Consider the following 16087-nt stretch of genomic DNA (forward strand, 5'->3'; position numbering starts at 1 on the left):
ATCCATCCAGTAATCAACCCTGCAGTATAAAACACAGGCTCTCCTCTCCAGTCCTTGCCAGATCGTTGTGTCTACCACTGTGGTACAGTCACACTCCAGGCCACTTTTGAAAACAGAATTTTTACCTTGTTTTTTGCTCATGAAGTTTTTGTGGATTTTTACCTTGTTTTTTCCACTGTCACAGGATCACCGTCTACCTGCCCGCCTGCCCGTCCTTCTGCCACACTTCCAGCCAGCCAAACTCCTCCAACCTTGTTTGTTCCCCTGCCATCAGCCCGCTCCCCTCAGCCTCCTTCCCCTGGATTTTTCCCCTTCAGCCTCACTCACTATTATTGCAGTAAAACCCCTTTTTGTCACTCTGCATTTTGAGTCTGTGTTCTGCATTTGGGTTATCCTAGTGGATTGCAAAAGGATCTATCACATGCAGACACATTGTGGTGTTTTAGGGAGTTTCGAGCAGTGGTTTTCAAACTGGGATCTGGGGACTTGAGTGGCTTATTGGGGGTCCCCAGCAAAATTAATGAGGAATAGAATATTTTAACTTATTACATTTTTTGTATGTTGGGACAACAGGGGTTTGCCATTTTGATGGAATGAAAATTATAGTGATCTTAGTTTTTTTATTGACTATGAAGACTTCTTCAAACCTAAAAATAAATAGAAAAAAAATACAAGACAAAATTCTCTCAAATTTAAGGTCTGTCTAATGTACATCTGTTATAGGGGCTCTTGACCTGAAAACATTTGGGCACCACTTGTCTAAAATTATAACAAAAGACATAGTTTGATGATGATGAAGTAGTGTAGGATCATGGGAGTTGTTGTACAATAGCTGATGAAAGTGTATCTGACATGGCAGAAATCATGCTCACTGACAAGGTAATGTTTAGTCAGATTCCCCCTCTGTCTTCACTCTCTAATGTATCTGATGTATTCAGTGTCTCTCTGGAAGTTATAGCAATTAGTATGAAATGCATCATTACCTTGAGAGATTTCTGTGGGTTTGACAATTGTTGGAAACATTTGGTATAACATATGTACACAACACAAAATATACACTGTGTTTAGACATTTTAATGCAGAAGTGTTACATATTATAGCTTTAAAAACTGATTATGATGGGATAAATAAAGTCCTGACTGACTGCTTACAACACAATTTTCATTTTTATTAAGGAAACTTTTTTTAATTTGGTCTTTGTTGCATTTCCTGTCAGATCAACTTTTTGCTTGTTTTGTACCCTTCTTTCAATTTTAAAAAGCACAGTATGTGGTGCACAGTGTAGACTTAGCAGACAACATGAAGGGAGGGACTCATGGCACAGAGACACTCCAGCAGAAGAAACGCATACATGCACATACTGGAGGATGTTGGTCCACTCATAGTGCTGGAGAAAAGCTTCCCAAAGGCAGATATGAGACATGGACAACAATAGCAATGTCAAAGCAATATCAGTTCTCTAAAAAATACAAAATTATCCCCATATGCACAATAAAACCAAAGGTTTGAACAGCATTCATATATTTCAGTTTAATACATGAACATATATGAATCTATTAAATATAATTTGTCTGATTTCTCAGGGTTAACTTAATTTGAACATCTTCATGGCTTCAGAGCAGGCTTGCAGAAGTTGTAAGTGCTGCATAGATGGTTTATATTGCATAGATGTGGACATAGTGTGTCCACAGTGGATTAAGCTGTAAAAATAAGCAAAGAATGGAAAGATTAGAGAGCGAAAAGGAAGAGGAGACACTTAGATCAGTTATTTTGAAGGCCTCATCGAAAACACCAGCTCACCCTTTATGACAACTTTGGCCTGTGCCTCACTGGAGCCGATGTGGTTGGTGGCCACACATCTGTACGTCCCGCTGTCGCTCATTTTAACGTGGGCTATGAGCAGCTTCCCATCCCTTGTGGTCGTTGCTCCTGGAGGCAGGCTCGCCCTGCCTGCCCGGCTCCACTGGAAACTAATGGGAGGAGAGCCATGGGCGAGGCACTGCAGTTGCAGGGCATCTCCAGGCTGGAGCCTCATCTGATCGGGCAAGGTGGTGGCATATGGAGGACCTGAAAAGAAGATTACTATCATGTACTTAAAGCTACTGCAAGACATTTTTACCTGGTTGTGAAACCATCTCAGTTTATTACTGATGATCTACATAAGTTAAATAGACCATCTGCAAGAAGATCAACTATTTCTGTAGTTATTCTTAATGTCTACCACTGTTGGATTCTCCTTGATCTCAGATAAAACAAGCCTGCATTTACATTTTCCCCAGGGATAGTTACAGTGAGTCCTATGTTAGCGAGTTAAAGAAGGCATACGTAATATATTTAATGTAATAAATCATAAAATGACTGGAATATGTCATCAGAGATTAAGGAAACATGTTAAGATGAAATACTTGAGTTTCTGACAACTCCTTTGGAATTTATATTGAAATTTCCAGAATGTTTGCCTGTTTCACATTAATTAGAGTTAAATTAATTCCGAATGTTCGCTGAATGAGTAGGTGTCAGTTTATGAGTCTTAAGAAATCACTGAGAATCTTTTAGAAGCAGTAGACATTTATAAGTGTTAAATTGAATCTGACAGGCAGGCAGGCACTGAACTCAAAGTCCGGCGTCTGTAATTTCAGAGTAGCAGCCTTTGTTTTCAGGGTAACAGGCTTAGATTTACAGCGACAGACAGCTGACAGTTATTAACAGCTGATCAGATGTTAGTGCAGGACTCATCATCACTTGCTATTGTCAGTTTACATACATCCTGCACTCCTGCAGTGTTCCTGCAGCCTGCAGAGCTTCCACAAGTCTGGGGAGGAGGTGGCAGGTATATTAAAAAGGAATTCAACCTATTAAATATACAGTCTGTGGCTCCAACTCTATATTTGGACTGCACTCCTGTTTGCACGCACAATTTTGCTACATATTGCTTCTTAAAAAACAACAGATTTTTATTTAGATAATTTTTATTTTTGATTTAATTTTTTGTAGTTATTATGATGGAAACACTACCACGTTTGTCCACAGGGGGCTCCAAAATCGACACAATATGAAAGTTCCTCATAGCAGCTTTAAGTAGAGTTTTCAGGCATCTGTATGAGATATGATATGCTATGTGATTGATATGCTAATAAAAGACATATGATAACACTGTGTAAATAATCCAGCACCCATTAAATATAATGTATGCTCTTGAACAATTTCCATTTCTTTGTCTTTCTTTAGTAAATTAAGTACTTGACCGATAGCATAATATTTGTTTTTTTCTTTTTTAAAAATGTTTGTGTAGATATCCCAGTAATACTGTCATCATGAATGGCCATCATCATGGGCAGCACAGTGGTGCTCAAGAGCATGTATAGTAGGTCAATTTTGCAGGCTTATGCTGCAGTCCATTGCAAATTGGAAGTCTAGCCGACGTCCAATCTAAATACGTCTCAGCACGTTTGCTTGGAAAAACACTGATGCCTGCAGCAAACTGGTGTCTTCACAACTTCACGGCATCTCCAGCAGCTGATTTAACAGATAAGCCCCCTTTGAAAGAGATGTGAGGAGAAGGCTCATACCACATGCTAACAGAGGAGTCTGACAGGCACAAATCACCTGAATGGAAACAGCAACTGCAAAGTTGTGACAGCATTTTCCACAATACAAACAAGAGTAAGAACTGGTGAAAAGATAAGTTCTGCTGGGTCTGATGGATCTTTCCTGAGTTTCTGACTCAGAATTCCAACATGAATGACCGTTCCATTGCACTTTTCCATGTCAGAGGTATTTTTTCTGAGATCCAAGTACAGTGGATTGCAGCAACACATCAGGCTGCCCACTACTCCTAATAATAGGATAGAATAAATGCAGAGACTGTCACAATAAAGCTGACCTTTACCTTTAACTTATGAATTCTTTTGGCTACAATAATCGTGTAGTGAAAATCTGATGACGTGAGAACCCTACTCCATTTTTACATTTTACAACACAAATACTTGCGCTTTCTAATCCTGATATTTTCAAAGCAGGCTTGTTACTTAAGTTTAAATGTATTTTAGGGGAGTCAAGACAATCACAAGACCAGTTTCAGCTTGAATAGCACAAGTAAAAAATCTTGGCGTATCAATCAATGCATATCACGCAGACATTAACAAGATGTAAAACACATAACAAGATGAAAACGACCTAAAAGACGAGACATGCACAAGTATCTGTACTTCTACTTGATTAAAGAAAGAATGTGTGTCCTTATGCCCCCCTACTTTTATCATGACCAATGAGAAAAGAAAAGAATCTGGATGTACAATGTGTGTGTTTATAATGTGACTCACTCTCCACCTCCATCTGCGAGTACACCTCACTGTAACCATGTATGTTAGTCGCGTTACAGATGTACTGTCCTGAATCTTGTCGCCCCACGCTGGTCAGCGTCAAAACTCCATTAACCACTGTGTGCTTCCACGGCAATGGTGCTCGTAGCTTGGACCAGGTGATGACAGGAGGAGGGGAACCTGGAAAAAATAAGATAACGAGAAGATGAAGCGAAAAAGGACAAATGAGAGAAGAAGTAGGAGTGTTCAGACATGCACACATGCATGCGAACATCTTACCGCTGGCCTGACATGCTATTGTGACTGTGTGTCCCTCCACTGCTGTCAGTTCAGTGGGGCTCACTGAGGCCACCGGGGCTCCCTGACCCCCCTCAACAATGATCTCAACTTTGACCTCTGTCATCCCCTCATTGTTTTGAGCCTGGCAAATATAAACTCCTGAGTCCTCTGGATGCACTGCAGACCACTGAGAGAAGAAAGAGATGACAATCATTATGTTCTTTTCATTTGTTTCTTTTAGTTTTTAACCAGTTATGAAACAGCCAACATGGATTTGAAACGTTTAGACTTAAATCAACAGCCTTGCGGAGTCGTGCACAGAAAACAGCCTACTGCTCAATGTCAGCAAAACCAAGAAGCTGATTGTCGATTTTCTGAGAAAGGATGCAAAGACACACACCTCTGGCTACATCAATGGAGCTGAGGTGGAGCACGTGAGCAGTTTTAGGTTCCTGGGAATCAACATCACACAAAACCTGTCATGGACATCATACATCTCCATCCTGGTAAAGAAGGCTCAACAACCATCCACTGTCTTCTGCTCATCTGGGGCCAAGTCGCGGGGACAGCAGTCTATGCAGGGATGCCCAGACTTCCCTCTCCCTGGACACTTCCTCCAGGTCTTCCGGGAGGATACCAAGGCGTTCCCAGGCCAGCCAAGTGACATAGTCACTCCAGCGTGTCCTGGGTCTTCCCCGGGGCCTCCTCCCAGTGGGGCATGCCTGGAACACATCCCCAGGGAGGCGCCCAGGAGGCATCCAATATCGATGCCCGAGCCACCTCAGCTGGCTCCTCTCGATGTGGAGGAGCAGCGGCTCTACTCTGAGCTCCTCCCGGGTGACAGAGCTCCTCACCCTCCTTTCAGCTCAGCTCCTTCTTTCAATTGACAGACTGGTGCAATGACCACATTACTGCTGCCGCCGCACCAATCCATCTGTCAGTCTCACGCTCCATCCTCCCCTCACTCGTAAACAAGACCCCAAAATACTTGAACTCCTCCACTTGAGGCAGGAACTCTCCTCTGACCTGGAGGGAACAAGCCACCTTTTTCCGGTCGAGAACCATGGTCTCAGACTTGGAGGTGCTGATTCTCATCCCAGTCGCTTCACACTCGGCTGCAAACCACCCCAGTACATGCTGAAGGTCCTGGTTCGAAGGAGCCAAAAGGACAACATCATCCGCAAAAAGCAGAGATGAGATCCTGTAGTCCCCAAACCGGACTCTCTCTGTCCCCTGGCTGCACCTAGAAATTCTGTCCATAAAAATAATGAACAGAACCAGTGACAAAGGGCAGCCCTGCCAGAGTCCAACATGCACCAGGAACAGGTCTGACTTACTGCCATCAATGCAAACCAAGCTCCTGCTCCGGTCATACAGAGACCGTATGGCCCTTAGCAAAGGGCCCCGAACTCCATACTCCCGAAGCACCTCCCACAGAATGCCATGAGGGACATGGTTGACACATGTTTTGTGGACTGGTTGGGCAAACTCCCATGAACCCTCAAGCACCCTGCAGAGGGTATAGAGCTGGTCCAGAGTTCCACGACCAGGACGAAAACCGCATTGTTCCTCCTGGATCCAAGGTTCGACTATCAGCCAAATTCTCCTCTCCAGTATCCTGGAATAGACTTTCCCAGGGAGGCTGAGGAGTGTGATCCCCCTATAGTTGGAGCACACCCTCCGGTCCCCCTTCTTAAATAGAGGGACCACCACCCTGGTCTGCCAGTCCAGAGGCACTGTCCCCAACTGGCACGCAATGTTGCAGAGGCATGTCAACCAAGACAGCCCTACAACATTCAGAGACTTGAGGTACCCAGGGTGGATCTTATCCACCCCTGGCGCCTTGCCACTGAGGAGCTTCTGAACTACGTCAGTGACTTAAGCTTGGGTGATGAATGAGTCAACCTCTGGGTCCCCAGCCTAGCTGACCGGTAGTCCTCCTCCATGGCCTCCCCGAACTTTTCCCATATCCAAGTTTTTGCTTCTGCAACTGCCTGGGCCGCAGCACGCTTGGCCTGCCGGTACCCGTCGGCTGCCTCAGGAGTCCTCATAAGACTCCTTCTTCAGCCTGACGGCATCCCTTACCTCCGGTGTCCACCACTGGGTTCGGGGATTGCCGTCGCGACAGGCACCGGAGACCTTACAGCCACAGCTCTGAATGGCCACGTCAACAATGGAGGTGGAGAACATGGTCCATTCGGACTCAATGTCTCCGGCCTCCCTCGGGATCTGGTCAAAGCTCTCCCGGAGGTGAGAGTTGAAGACCCCTCTGACAGAGGGTTCCACCAGATGTTCCCAACAGACCCTCACAGTACCTTTGGGCCTGCCAAGTCTGTCCAGCTTCCTCCTCTGCCAGCAGAACAAACTCACCACCAGGTGGTGATCAGTTGACAGCTCAGCCCCTCTCTTCACCCGTGTCCAAGACATATGGCCGAAGGTCAGTTGACACAACCACAAAGTCGATCATTGACCTCTGACCTAGGACATCTCCGTGCCATATGCCCTGATGGACACCCTTATGCTTGAACATGGGGTTCGTTATAGACAAACTGTGACTAGCACAGAAGTCCAATAACAGAACACCACTTGGGTTCAAATCAGGAAGGTCATTCCTCCCAGTCACGCCCCTCCAGGTAACACTGGGTGTTGAAGTCCCCCAGCAGAATGACCCCAGTTGGAGCACTTTCCAGCACCCCTCCCAAGGTCTCCAAGAAAGCTGGGTACTCTGCACTGCCATTCAGCCCTTAGGCCGAAACAACAGTGAGGCACCTATCCCCGACCCGAAAGCGCAGGGCAACAACCCTCTTGTTCACCAGGGAAAACTCCAACACATGGTGGCTGAGTTGGGGGTCTATAAGCAAGCCCACACCAGCCCACCACCTTTCACCGTGGGCAACTCCAGAGTAGAAAAGAGTCCAGCCTCTCTCAAGGAGTTGGGTTCCAGAGCCCAAACTGTGCGTGGAGGTGAACCACTCAATCTCTCGCACTAGCTCAGGCTCCTTCCCCCCCAGCGAGGTGACATTCCATGTCTCCACACTCAGATTCCATGTCGTGGGATTGGGTCATCAGGGCCCCAGCCCACGACTGCCACCCAAACCACATTGCATCGGCCCCTTCTAAACCCTTCCACGGGTGATGGGTGTACAGGAAGGCGGGCTCGCGTCGCTCATTCGGGCTGAGCCCAGCCAGGTCCCATGGGCAAAGACCCGGCCACCAAGCACCCACCTGCGAGCCCCGACCCCGGGCCTGGCTCCAGGGTGGGGCCCTGGTAACGCCAAGCCAGGCGACATAGACATCCCTGATCTCAAATCATTCATTGGGGGTATTGGAACTGCTCTTAGTTGGGAGACCCTGCCAGGGGCAACAAGCCCCCGACAACATAGCTCCTAAGATCATTCAGGTTCTCAAACCCCTTCACCACAGTAAGGTGGCAGTTCAAGGACAATGGGCTGTATTTCTTAGGAAAATTGAAGAAGGCAAAATTCCAGTGCCATGTACAGAATTATTCTCTGCCACACCATGAGACTGAAGAGCAGCTTCTTCCCTCAGGCTGTGAGACTGCTCAATACATCCTCAGCACCCCACTTTATCAATTAGTTTGTTCTATATTTTTATTACTCAATTCCAATCAGTCAATCAAAGAGAACTACCACAAAATCTCATTTTACAACCTTGTCGTAATAAATCACATTGTATCTTTGCAGGTTCCTTGAAGTAGCTTTAAAATGTGGACAGTAAATTAAAGTATGCACTCATATTTCACCTGTATGGTGTTTCCATCATTTGTTGCCGTGGTAACCAACTGCAGGGTGGACCCTTGGCGTTTCCAAGTCAGTGTGGGACGTGGCCTGCCCGTGGCACGACACTCCACTGACACGGGGTCACCCATCCTGACCCGCAGGGGCCCTTCTGGTGTCAGCCGCACTTTGGGAGCAACTGCCAGAGAGGACAAATGGACAGGACAGACACATTAAACCTGCAGAAACTTTTAGCCACTTGTGGACAGCAGGAATGTAAATTGTCATATCATCAACTTTTAAGGTGATATGATGAACTAGCAGTCACTTATTTACACATCCAGTAGTCACAGAGCAACATTATCATACATTTGGAGTTGTGACTGTGTTCACTTGATGAGTGTAAATCCAGTATTGACTCTCCTCTAGCTCTGTTTTAGTCTCCACCAACTCCTGATGGAAATATCTGTCTCTTTAGTTTCTAACTGCTCCACTATGTTCACCAGCTAGTTGCTCATTGTGTCTGTCTACACTGTAGCAGATAGTGTGTAGTGGTTTACATCAGTCACAACAGCATGTGACTGGTATTGTTTTCACTTTGTGAGTCTGTGTATGTGTGTGAGTCATCATGGCAAAATGTGGTCCAAGAGACACCTACTGTAGCAGGACCTAACACAGAAGTGGTTTTGAGTACTCTGCCTGGTGTTTGTAAGCAAAAAAAATCATGATCAGGTAACTGAAGATAATACACAAACTTTGTTGTGAGCAGTTTTGCTAGAAACTACTTTCATGCTGCAGTAGAATTTACCAGAACTACTTTAGGATCTACTGAAACTACTTTATTTCTAGTAGAAAGAAGGTAGTCATGATTTTTGGAAAGAGATTTTTCAAATGTATTTTTTGGGCACTTTGAGCATCACATACCAAGTGCCATTTAGTGCTGTCATATTGGAGAGAAGTCAGACATCTCTATGGCTGATATCTCTAAAACTCTGCAGGGCCCGAACAGCAACAAATATAAGACAAAACTAGAATTATTGCCCAAAGTACCAGAGCTGTATTGAATGTACAGAGGAAACGCTGCACACTTTCTGTAATAAAACATCTTATCAGATGGGGGAGCCTTTAGGACAAAATCTTATCAAATGGAGATCTGTGGTATAATTTTTGTTAGTTTAGAGCAGTGGTTCTCAAACTTTTTAACATCACAGACCCCTAAACTAATACGTGATGCACTCAAACACTTAGTGCGACCCCTAGTGGGTAAAATACATATTTGCAAACCCGCCTGATTTTATCAGGAGAAACTCATTTTTCATGCCCTCTCCTTATTTCCTCCAGGGATAACAATTCTCCTGCATTTCTCCCAGTTTATGACAAATCTTCACACCCATTTTTCCTTTCAGTTATCACAAGCTGTCTCTGTCACTGTGCAGCGTGTGTGGCCCCTGCAACTCCAAAAGTCTACTGTTTCTACCACAACAACACAGCTACATCAAACCAGACTCCCTGGAGAAACAGATTAAGTTTTCAAGGAAAAAGGCATTCATTTTTTTTTAAATCTGCCATGTTACTTTTCTGTTAGGGGCAAGGCAAAAATAATGCATGACAAAAAAACATGAATATTAGTTTATGCAAGAGATATACTGCCAAATTATTCTGTATTTTTTTTCCTCAGAATTAAGCATGAAATCAAAAATATTTAATATAAAAATGCTGTTTCAGTGTGCTTATATTGTTATTTTCAGGCTTGGGGAGTAATAGATTACAAGTAACAGGATTATGTAATGTAGATACAAAAAAGATAACTGTATTCCATTTCAGTTTTAGATTTGAAAAAAAGATGTAATCAGATTACAGATATATTTAGTAAAAATAGGGATTATTAGCAGGATTACAATTTTAAAATAAATAACATGCTGACATGCACACTGCACAGATGCTAATTCATGATCACGGCCTCAGCTTCTTAAGTGTGAATATTTTCTGACTTCTTCAATCCTCTTTGACAATAAACTGAATATCTTTGAGTTGAGGACAAAACAAGACATTTGAGGATGTCATCGTGGACACTGAACAACATTTTGTCACCATTTTCTGACATTTTATGGACCAAACAACTAATCGATGAATTGAGAAAATAATCAACCGATTATGACAATAATCTTAGTTGCAGCCCTAAAAACACTATATTAGGTTTTAAGTCTCACCATGTTTTATATTGAAGTAATCCAAAAGTAACAGTACTTTAATATTGTGATATTTTGATTATGTTACTGGCTATATTTTCTAATAGGTAATTACTAACTGTGTCAGAATACATTTTAAAACTAACCCTCTCAGCCCTGGTTATTTTAAAGTCACCAAAATGCAGGAAACAAAATTTTTAGTTTTGAAATCCTCCCTGCTTTTGCGATCACAAGGCTGGCTAGTATGAGGTGGTGAAATCCTCAGGGGCCCACAGCTGGAGGTGGGGTTTGTTGGGGCCAACACAAAAAACTCTGGTATATTTTTTAATGGAGCCCACATAGCATGTTCCTTCAGAGGCCACACAGTTTCTGACTGAATCATGAGGGCAAGCTCACATTTGACGTTGAGCATAGCTGTGGCGGAGCCGCGGCCCGCAGAGGTTCCTACAGTGCAGTGGTACTGGCCCTGGTTTGCAGGTCGGGCATTAGTGACCGTCAGCACAGAGCCACCAGGACCAAGCTTTACATTTGCTGGAGGGGAAAAGCAGAATTCAGTCAAACTTCAGATATGGTAACATTGTATAAACAACACTTGCGTCTATATGTTATTTCACCCCTGACCTGGCAGTGGTTGGCTATTGGGTCTCCTCCACTCTATGGATCCAGCTGGCTGGGCGCCGCTCACTTGGCACCTGAAGCTGACAGACTCCCCTTGGCGCACGGTGGCAGTGCGGGGCTCCACCGAGACGACAGGACCCTGAGCAGCCACTGTTAGAACAAACACATGCAAGAACACACACATGTGACTCTGCAACTCTGTGAACCTTTAGACTAGACGGGGTAAAAACACAGTGTAAACGAACACCAGCCCCAAAGCAAACAAGCTGAGCAAATACACAGATTGAACAGGAGAGCTACTGATGACAAAGCAAAAAAAAACAAAAAACACAAAAATTTATTAAAATTCTCTCAAAGACATTTTCATCTCATATTTCTCTGATGACAAACTTTATATACTAAATTAAAGGGTTGGCTCTCCCAAATTTGACAAAATAGTCACCATGCAGATGGTTTGATTTGTCCAGATTTCTGTTTGTGGTACTGACAGCATTGAAAAACTACATTTAAGAATAAATCAGCAGCAATGTGTCCTTCCAGAAACATCCCCAGAACTACGCATAATCCACAGAACACACTTTCAGCAGCTTCCAAAGGTTGACAGCGAGGTCTGTGGACTGAACAGAGTAATCTGGACACTAACTCTAAAAGGACACACTGCTGTCAAAGTTCTTGCACATATTTTTGACAGGGTTTGCTTGACAAAGTTCTTAAACCAGAATCTACCAAAGATTCACCCCACAGCCTTTACCATCACATCTAAAGTGTTGCTAGAAATGCAATCGCAAATTCTTTTATAACCACAGAAATCAGTGTATATTGTCACTTTGTTTATTTCACCAGCAGGTCATGATAACTTTGATTGTTTGTTTTGATCATGATTATTTAGCGCTTCCTGATTTCCAGAGAGGATCAACAGACGATTTCTTCAGCTATAAATGACCAATATGACAATCGTTTCATTTCAAATATTAAAAGATTTTTTAGTTTTCGTGAGTGATGAAATGAAGCATGAATATTCAAATACAAGCGTTTTCCAAACTTTCAAGATTTTGCACCAACCCTGGTGATCATTTTGTACCCTTTAAAGTACAAAAATATGCAATTTCTACAAATGTAAAGCAAAGAAACAGAGAAGCATCTGCTGAATCAAATGTTCAGAGTAAATGAGATTCATTACCTGAACATAACAGAGAACACAGGATCAGAACAGCAGGTGAGAAATCCATGATGAACAGAGAACAGTCCCACTTTCTGTTCTGTCAACAGTCTCTGTTTCACTGTCCGTCTCTGTCTTTTTCATACAATCACTTTCGACCTTTAACCCCTACTTACCCCTTCCACTGATCAAACATCGTCCACTCGTGCCAGTCACGTACAAAGCATTCACCACTATGTTGTTATTTAGCTTTTAATATAATAAATAACTGTTATATTTCAAAATACAAATTGTCCGTTGTGCCTGGATGATATCCAGTGAGTTACAAATAACTCATGTCATGAAGCTGTAGGATATGTGCTAGTATGAAAGCTGGACTTTGTCACTTTGGGAATTCTAACAATGTTAATTGATGAGTGTGTCTACACCACATGAGGACAGTGATTGCAGCATTTTAGTCTTCAGATAACAACTTTGCTTTTCAAGAAAATTATCTCACTGCAGTCAGTACTGTGTCTGTACTGTAATGACCAGAGAGCCCACAGTGACGTGTGTCACTGTCATGAAACAGGATTCAAAGTGCTCTCAAATTAAAGCTGTATTTGTTTTTGCTCTGTTTTCCATCTCCACCCAGCATAAGCCTGGAGAAGAACGTGCGATCGCTTGCATGTGTTTGCATGATCAATGGACCTGGCGCTTGTCCACACCTAATCTTGAATCATTCTGGACCGATCAGTCTCTTTTTTGTGCACATTCATGACAGTACGCCATAGGATCTCTGACATTCACTGAAAAATCTTGAAAAACCTTGTTGTGGCTCCATGCCAGTGACAGCCATGGCCAGAGGCAATCTGTATGCAGTGCTGGAGAGTTACTGTGTCCATGTAACTAGTTACATGTAATTAAATTACAAAGTAAATCTAATTGCAATCCATTATTTACAAAAAATGTGCAATTAAATTACAGTTACTAATCAAAATGGTTACATCCAATTATTCAGGTTGCCTGGTGGAGATCTGCACGCTACTGAGTGACCTCTTCTAACTGACACTGGATTTTAATTTTAGTCACCTGAAGTAAAGCTGGAGAGAAATTATAAATAATGCTTTAAAGGGGCAGTTCACCCCAAAAACAAAAACATATATTTCTCTTACCTGTAGTGCTGTTTATTCATCTGGCTTGTTTTGGTGTGATTTGCAGAGTTCTGAAGAAACATCTGTCAACTCTCAGATATAATGGGACTAACTGGCACTCGGCCAGAAAAAGAAACAACATATTTTTTATGTTGGAAAGACTTAATTCACTTTTCCATCACTCCCAAACTCAGCTGTGGAGACGTTACAGTGAATCATCCTCAGGTCTTTTGGTCTTGCTCCTCCGTTCAGACATTCTGGAAGGAAACAACATATGGGGCCATCCGAAATTACTGTGAGAGAATGATCACTCTAATTTCTCATCTTAGATTAGTTTGGATCAATACTGTCACATAGACCACTGGCTGTTAGACTTATAAAGGAAACAATCCTCAGTCGTCACAGATGTGTAGTTTCATTGCAGGGAAGGACGATGACATCTAGACGGATATGTAACAAATGACTTTAATGTTAGCAGAATTAAAAAAAAGCAATAAAAAGTCTGTCTCTGTTAATACAACACATTTGGATAATGTAACATTAAAAGTTAACATAGAACAGTTATTATGACTTCTTTACAGAGTGTACTGTAGTTTAACTAATTTATTAATACCCCTCTAAGATTCAGGATGTTATGTATTACTACAACATCGTCATCCTATATGCACACAGCATCTTGTTAAGTCATTATCACAAATTAATGTAATAATTACATTTGCAGTAATGTTTTTATTTACATTGTTGACCAAATCAAGGGTGTTTTATCAAAGTAACAAGTCATTACATTGTGTGGCACTCTCTAAAGTTATCAGATACTCCTGGAAAATGTCTACCTCAGCAGCTTCTCCACTTGATAAATGCCCCACAGAGTTTGATATAAAACCTGTTCTGTGTTGATCAGGTCTCAGGATTTCACTATTGAAGATTAACTAGAAAATGAGAGCGTTTGTGGAGGTAACATTCCTCTTTAAACCTTATTTGGCAGGACAAATGTTTTTTAACATATCCGGAAACTAATTAGATGCAGCTACACTGTTCAACACTAGAAGGCACAGATGAGTAAAAACACACAGTCCCCTCCAAAATGTATGATCTGAAAACTAAAACTGAACACAACTTTAATAAACAACTTTAATAAATAGTGAGCATACTGAACCTGATCTCCGGGGTTAAAGCCTCTTTGGTTTGGTTGTTTCAATGGCATTTAAGAAACATAATTACCTGTTAAAGCATTTTGTTTTTACAATCATACAAATGGAAACAAACTCAGCTCTGGACCAAAGCAACATCACAGGATACAAAAACTGAAGAAGTGACAATATGTTTATTCATTTTTGGTCATTTCTGCCATTTAAATGTTGCTGTTGCGTTGATGTTGCTGTGCATTTTCTGAGTCACAACAGTTTTCTTCAAAAAAGTCAAAGAAAAAAGAAATAATAAAATCTGCATGCACTCTTACTGTCTTATTTTAATTGCTTGAAATAAAATGATGAATCCACATCTGGTTCAAGGCCACATACAGTACAGGCCCATCACAGGTGAAGCAGTACATTAAAAACATTAAAAAAGTTATTTTTTAAAAAGAAATAGAGGAAAAATGGAGCACCTTGGGAGCCAAATGTTTATGCCGTATACAGCGTGGCTGTATATCAACCGTTGCTGGTTTGGCTCCAGCTGGTGACCATTCTTGCCTGTTGTACTCCTTCTGTCCCCCCTATTTCCTGTCTGTCTCTTTACCATCACTGTCCAATAAAGCAAAAAAAGCCAAAAAATAATCTTGTGGTGAGTAGTTGTAAATAGAAACAAAAAAGAAATAGAGTTGTGTTAACACATTCGTAAAGAGGCCGGGTTAAAACGTGTCAGGGATGTGAGAAAAAAGTCAGTGAAAAGTAAACCAAACGCACAAAGGTGCAGAGTTTTGGAACTGCTGAAGAGTCTGTTTGTGGCTCAACTGGATGTCAGTCAGTCTGCCAACAGTCTGGGTGGTATTAGTCTGAGGACCAGGATGGGGAGCGGGGAGGGAAGGTGGAGCATCAGTTGAAGTGGTCCTTGCTGCCTGGTGCTCTGTGTGGGGGCTGACTGGAGGAGGGATCACCACTGTCCTGTCAGCCGTCCACAAACAACAGAAACAGACATTCAGAGTGAGACAAGATGTTAAATATCTACCTTCAGATTCACTGACCATTTAATATATCAGTTTGTAGTTTGTAGCATACACTGTATCATTTATTATCATCATACACTTTATCAACTATTTGACTCTAAAAGGGACCACAATTTATAAAATGGACATGCTGTATGAAAAAGACTCTAAACTAGTAATTGAGACCATAAATGCATTAGGAAACTGTTTACTGAGTGAGAAATAGGCTCATTTTACCAGAGGACTGTCAATCTGACTTTTCTTTGCCACCACTGGAGTCGCCCCCTGCTGGCCATTAGGAAGAATACAATTTGAAGGCACTTCAGCATTGGCTTCACTTTGCAGCTTTCAAAGCTTTATTTATTGGTGTATGTTTGCACTCTCTGACTGAGGAACCATTGAGTATGATTCCCTCGCTCGCAACTGTGAGAGAATCTGATTTATCATTACAGACAAGCTGAAAGATTTTGAGAAGATTTTGAGAAAGGAACTGAATCTAAACTGCAG

The 16087-nt window shown here is 42.4% G+C and overlaps 1 protein-coding gene across 1 annotated transcript; it reads right to left on the bottom strand.

Annotated features, from left to right (window-relative positions):
* Positions 1–1054: 1054 nt before the first annotated feature.
* On the bottom strand, positions 1055–12483 carry sid4 (secreted immunoglobulin domain 4). The gene is made up of 8 exons (XM_084711263.1): positions 12326–12483; positions 11149–11295; positions 10924–11058; positions 8365–8537; positions 4602–4788; positions 4323–4502; positions 1801–2067; positions 1055–1700 (listed from the first exon to the last, which is right to left on the bottom strand). Exons 1-8 carry the CDS (start codon positions 12372–12374, stop codon positions 1696–1698), a joined length of 1143 nt encoding a protein of 380 aa, XP_084567389.1. The 5' UTR covers positions 12375–12483; the 3' UTR covers positions 1055–1695.
* Positions 12484–16087: the final 3604 nt, after the last annotated feature.

This window comes from Lutjanus erythropterus, chromosome 3 (genome assembly GCF_056507025.1).
Source record: "Lutjanus erythropterus isolate fLutEry1 chromosome 3, fLutEry1.hap2, whole genome shotgun sequence".
NCBI lineage: Eukaryota > Metazoa > Chordata > Actinopteri > Lutjaniformes > Lutjanidae > Lutjanus > Lutjanus erythropterus.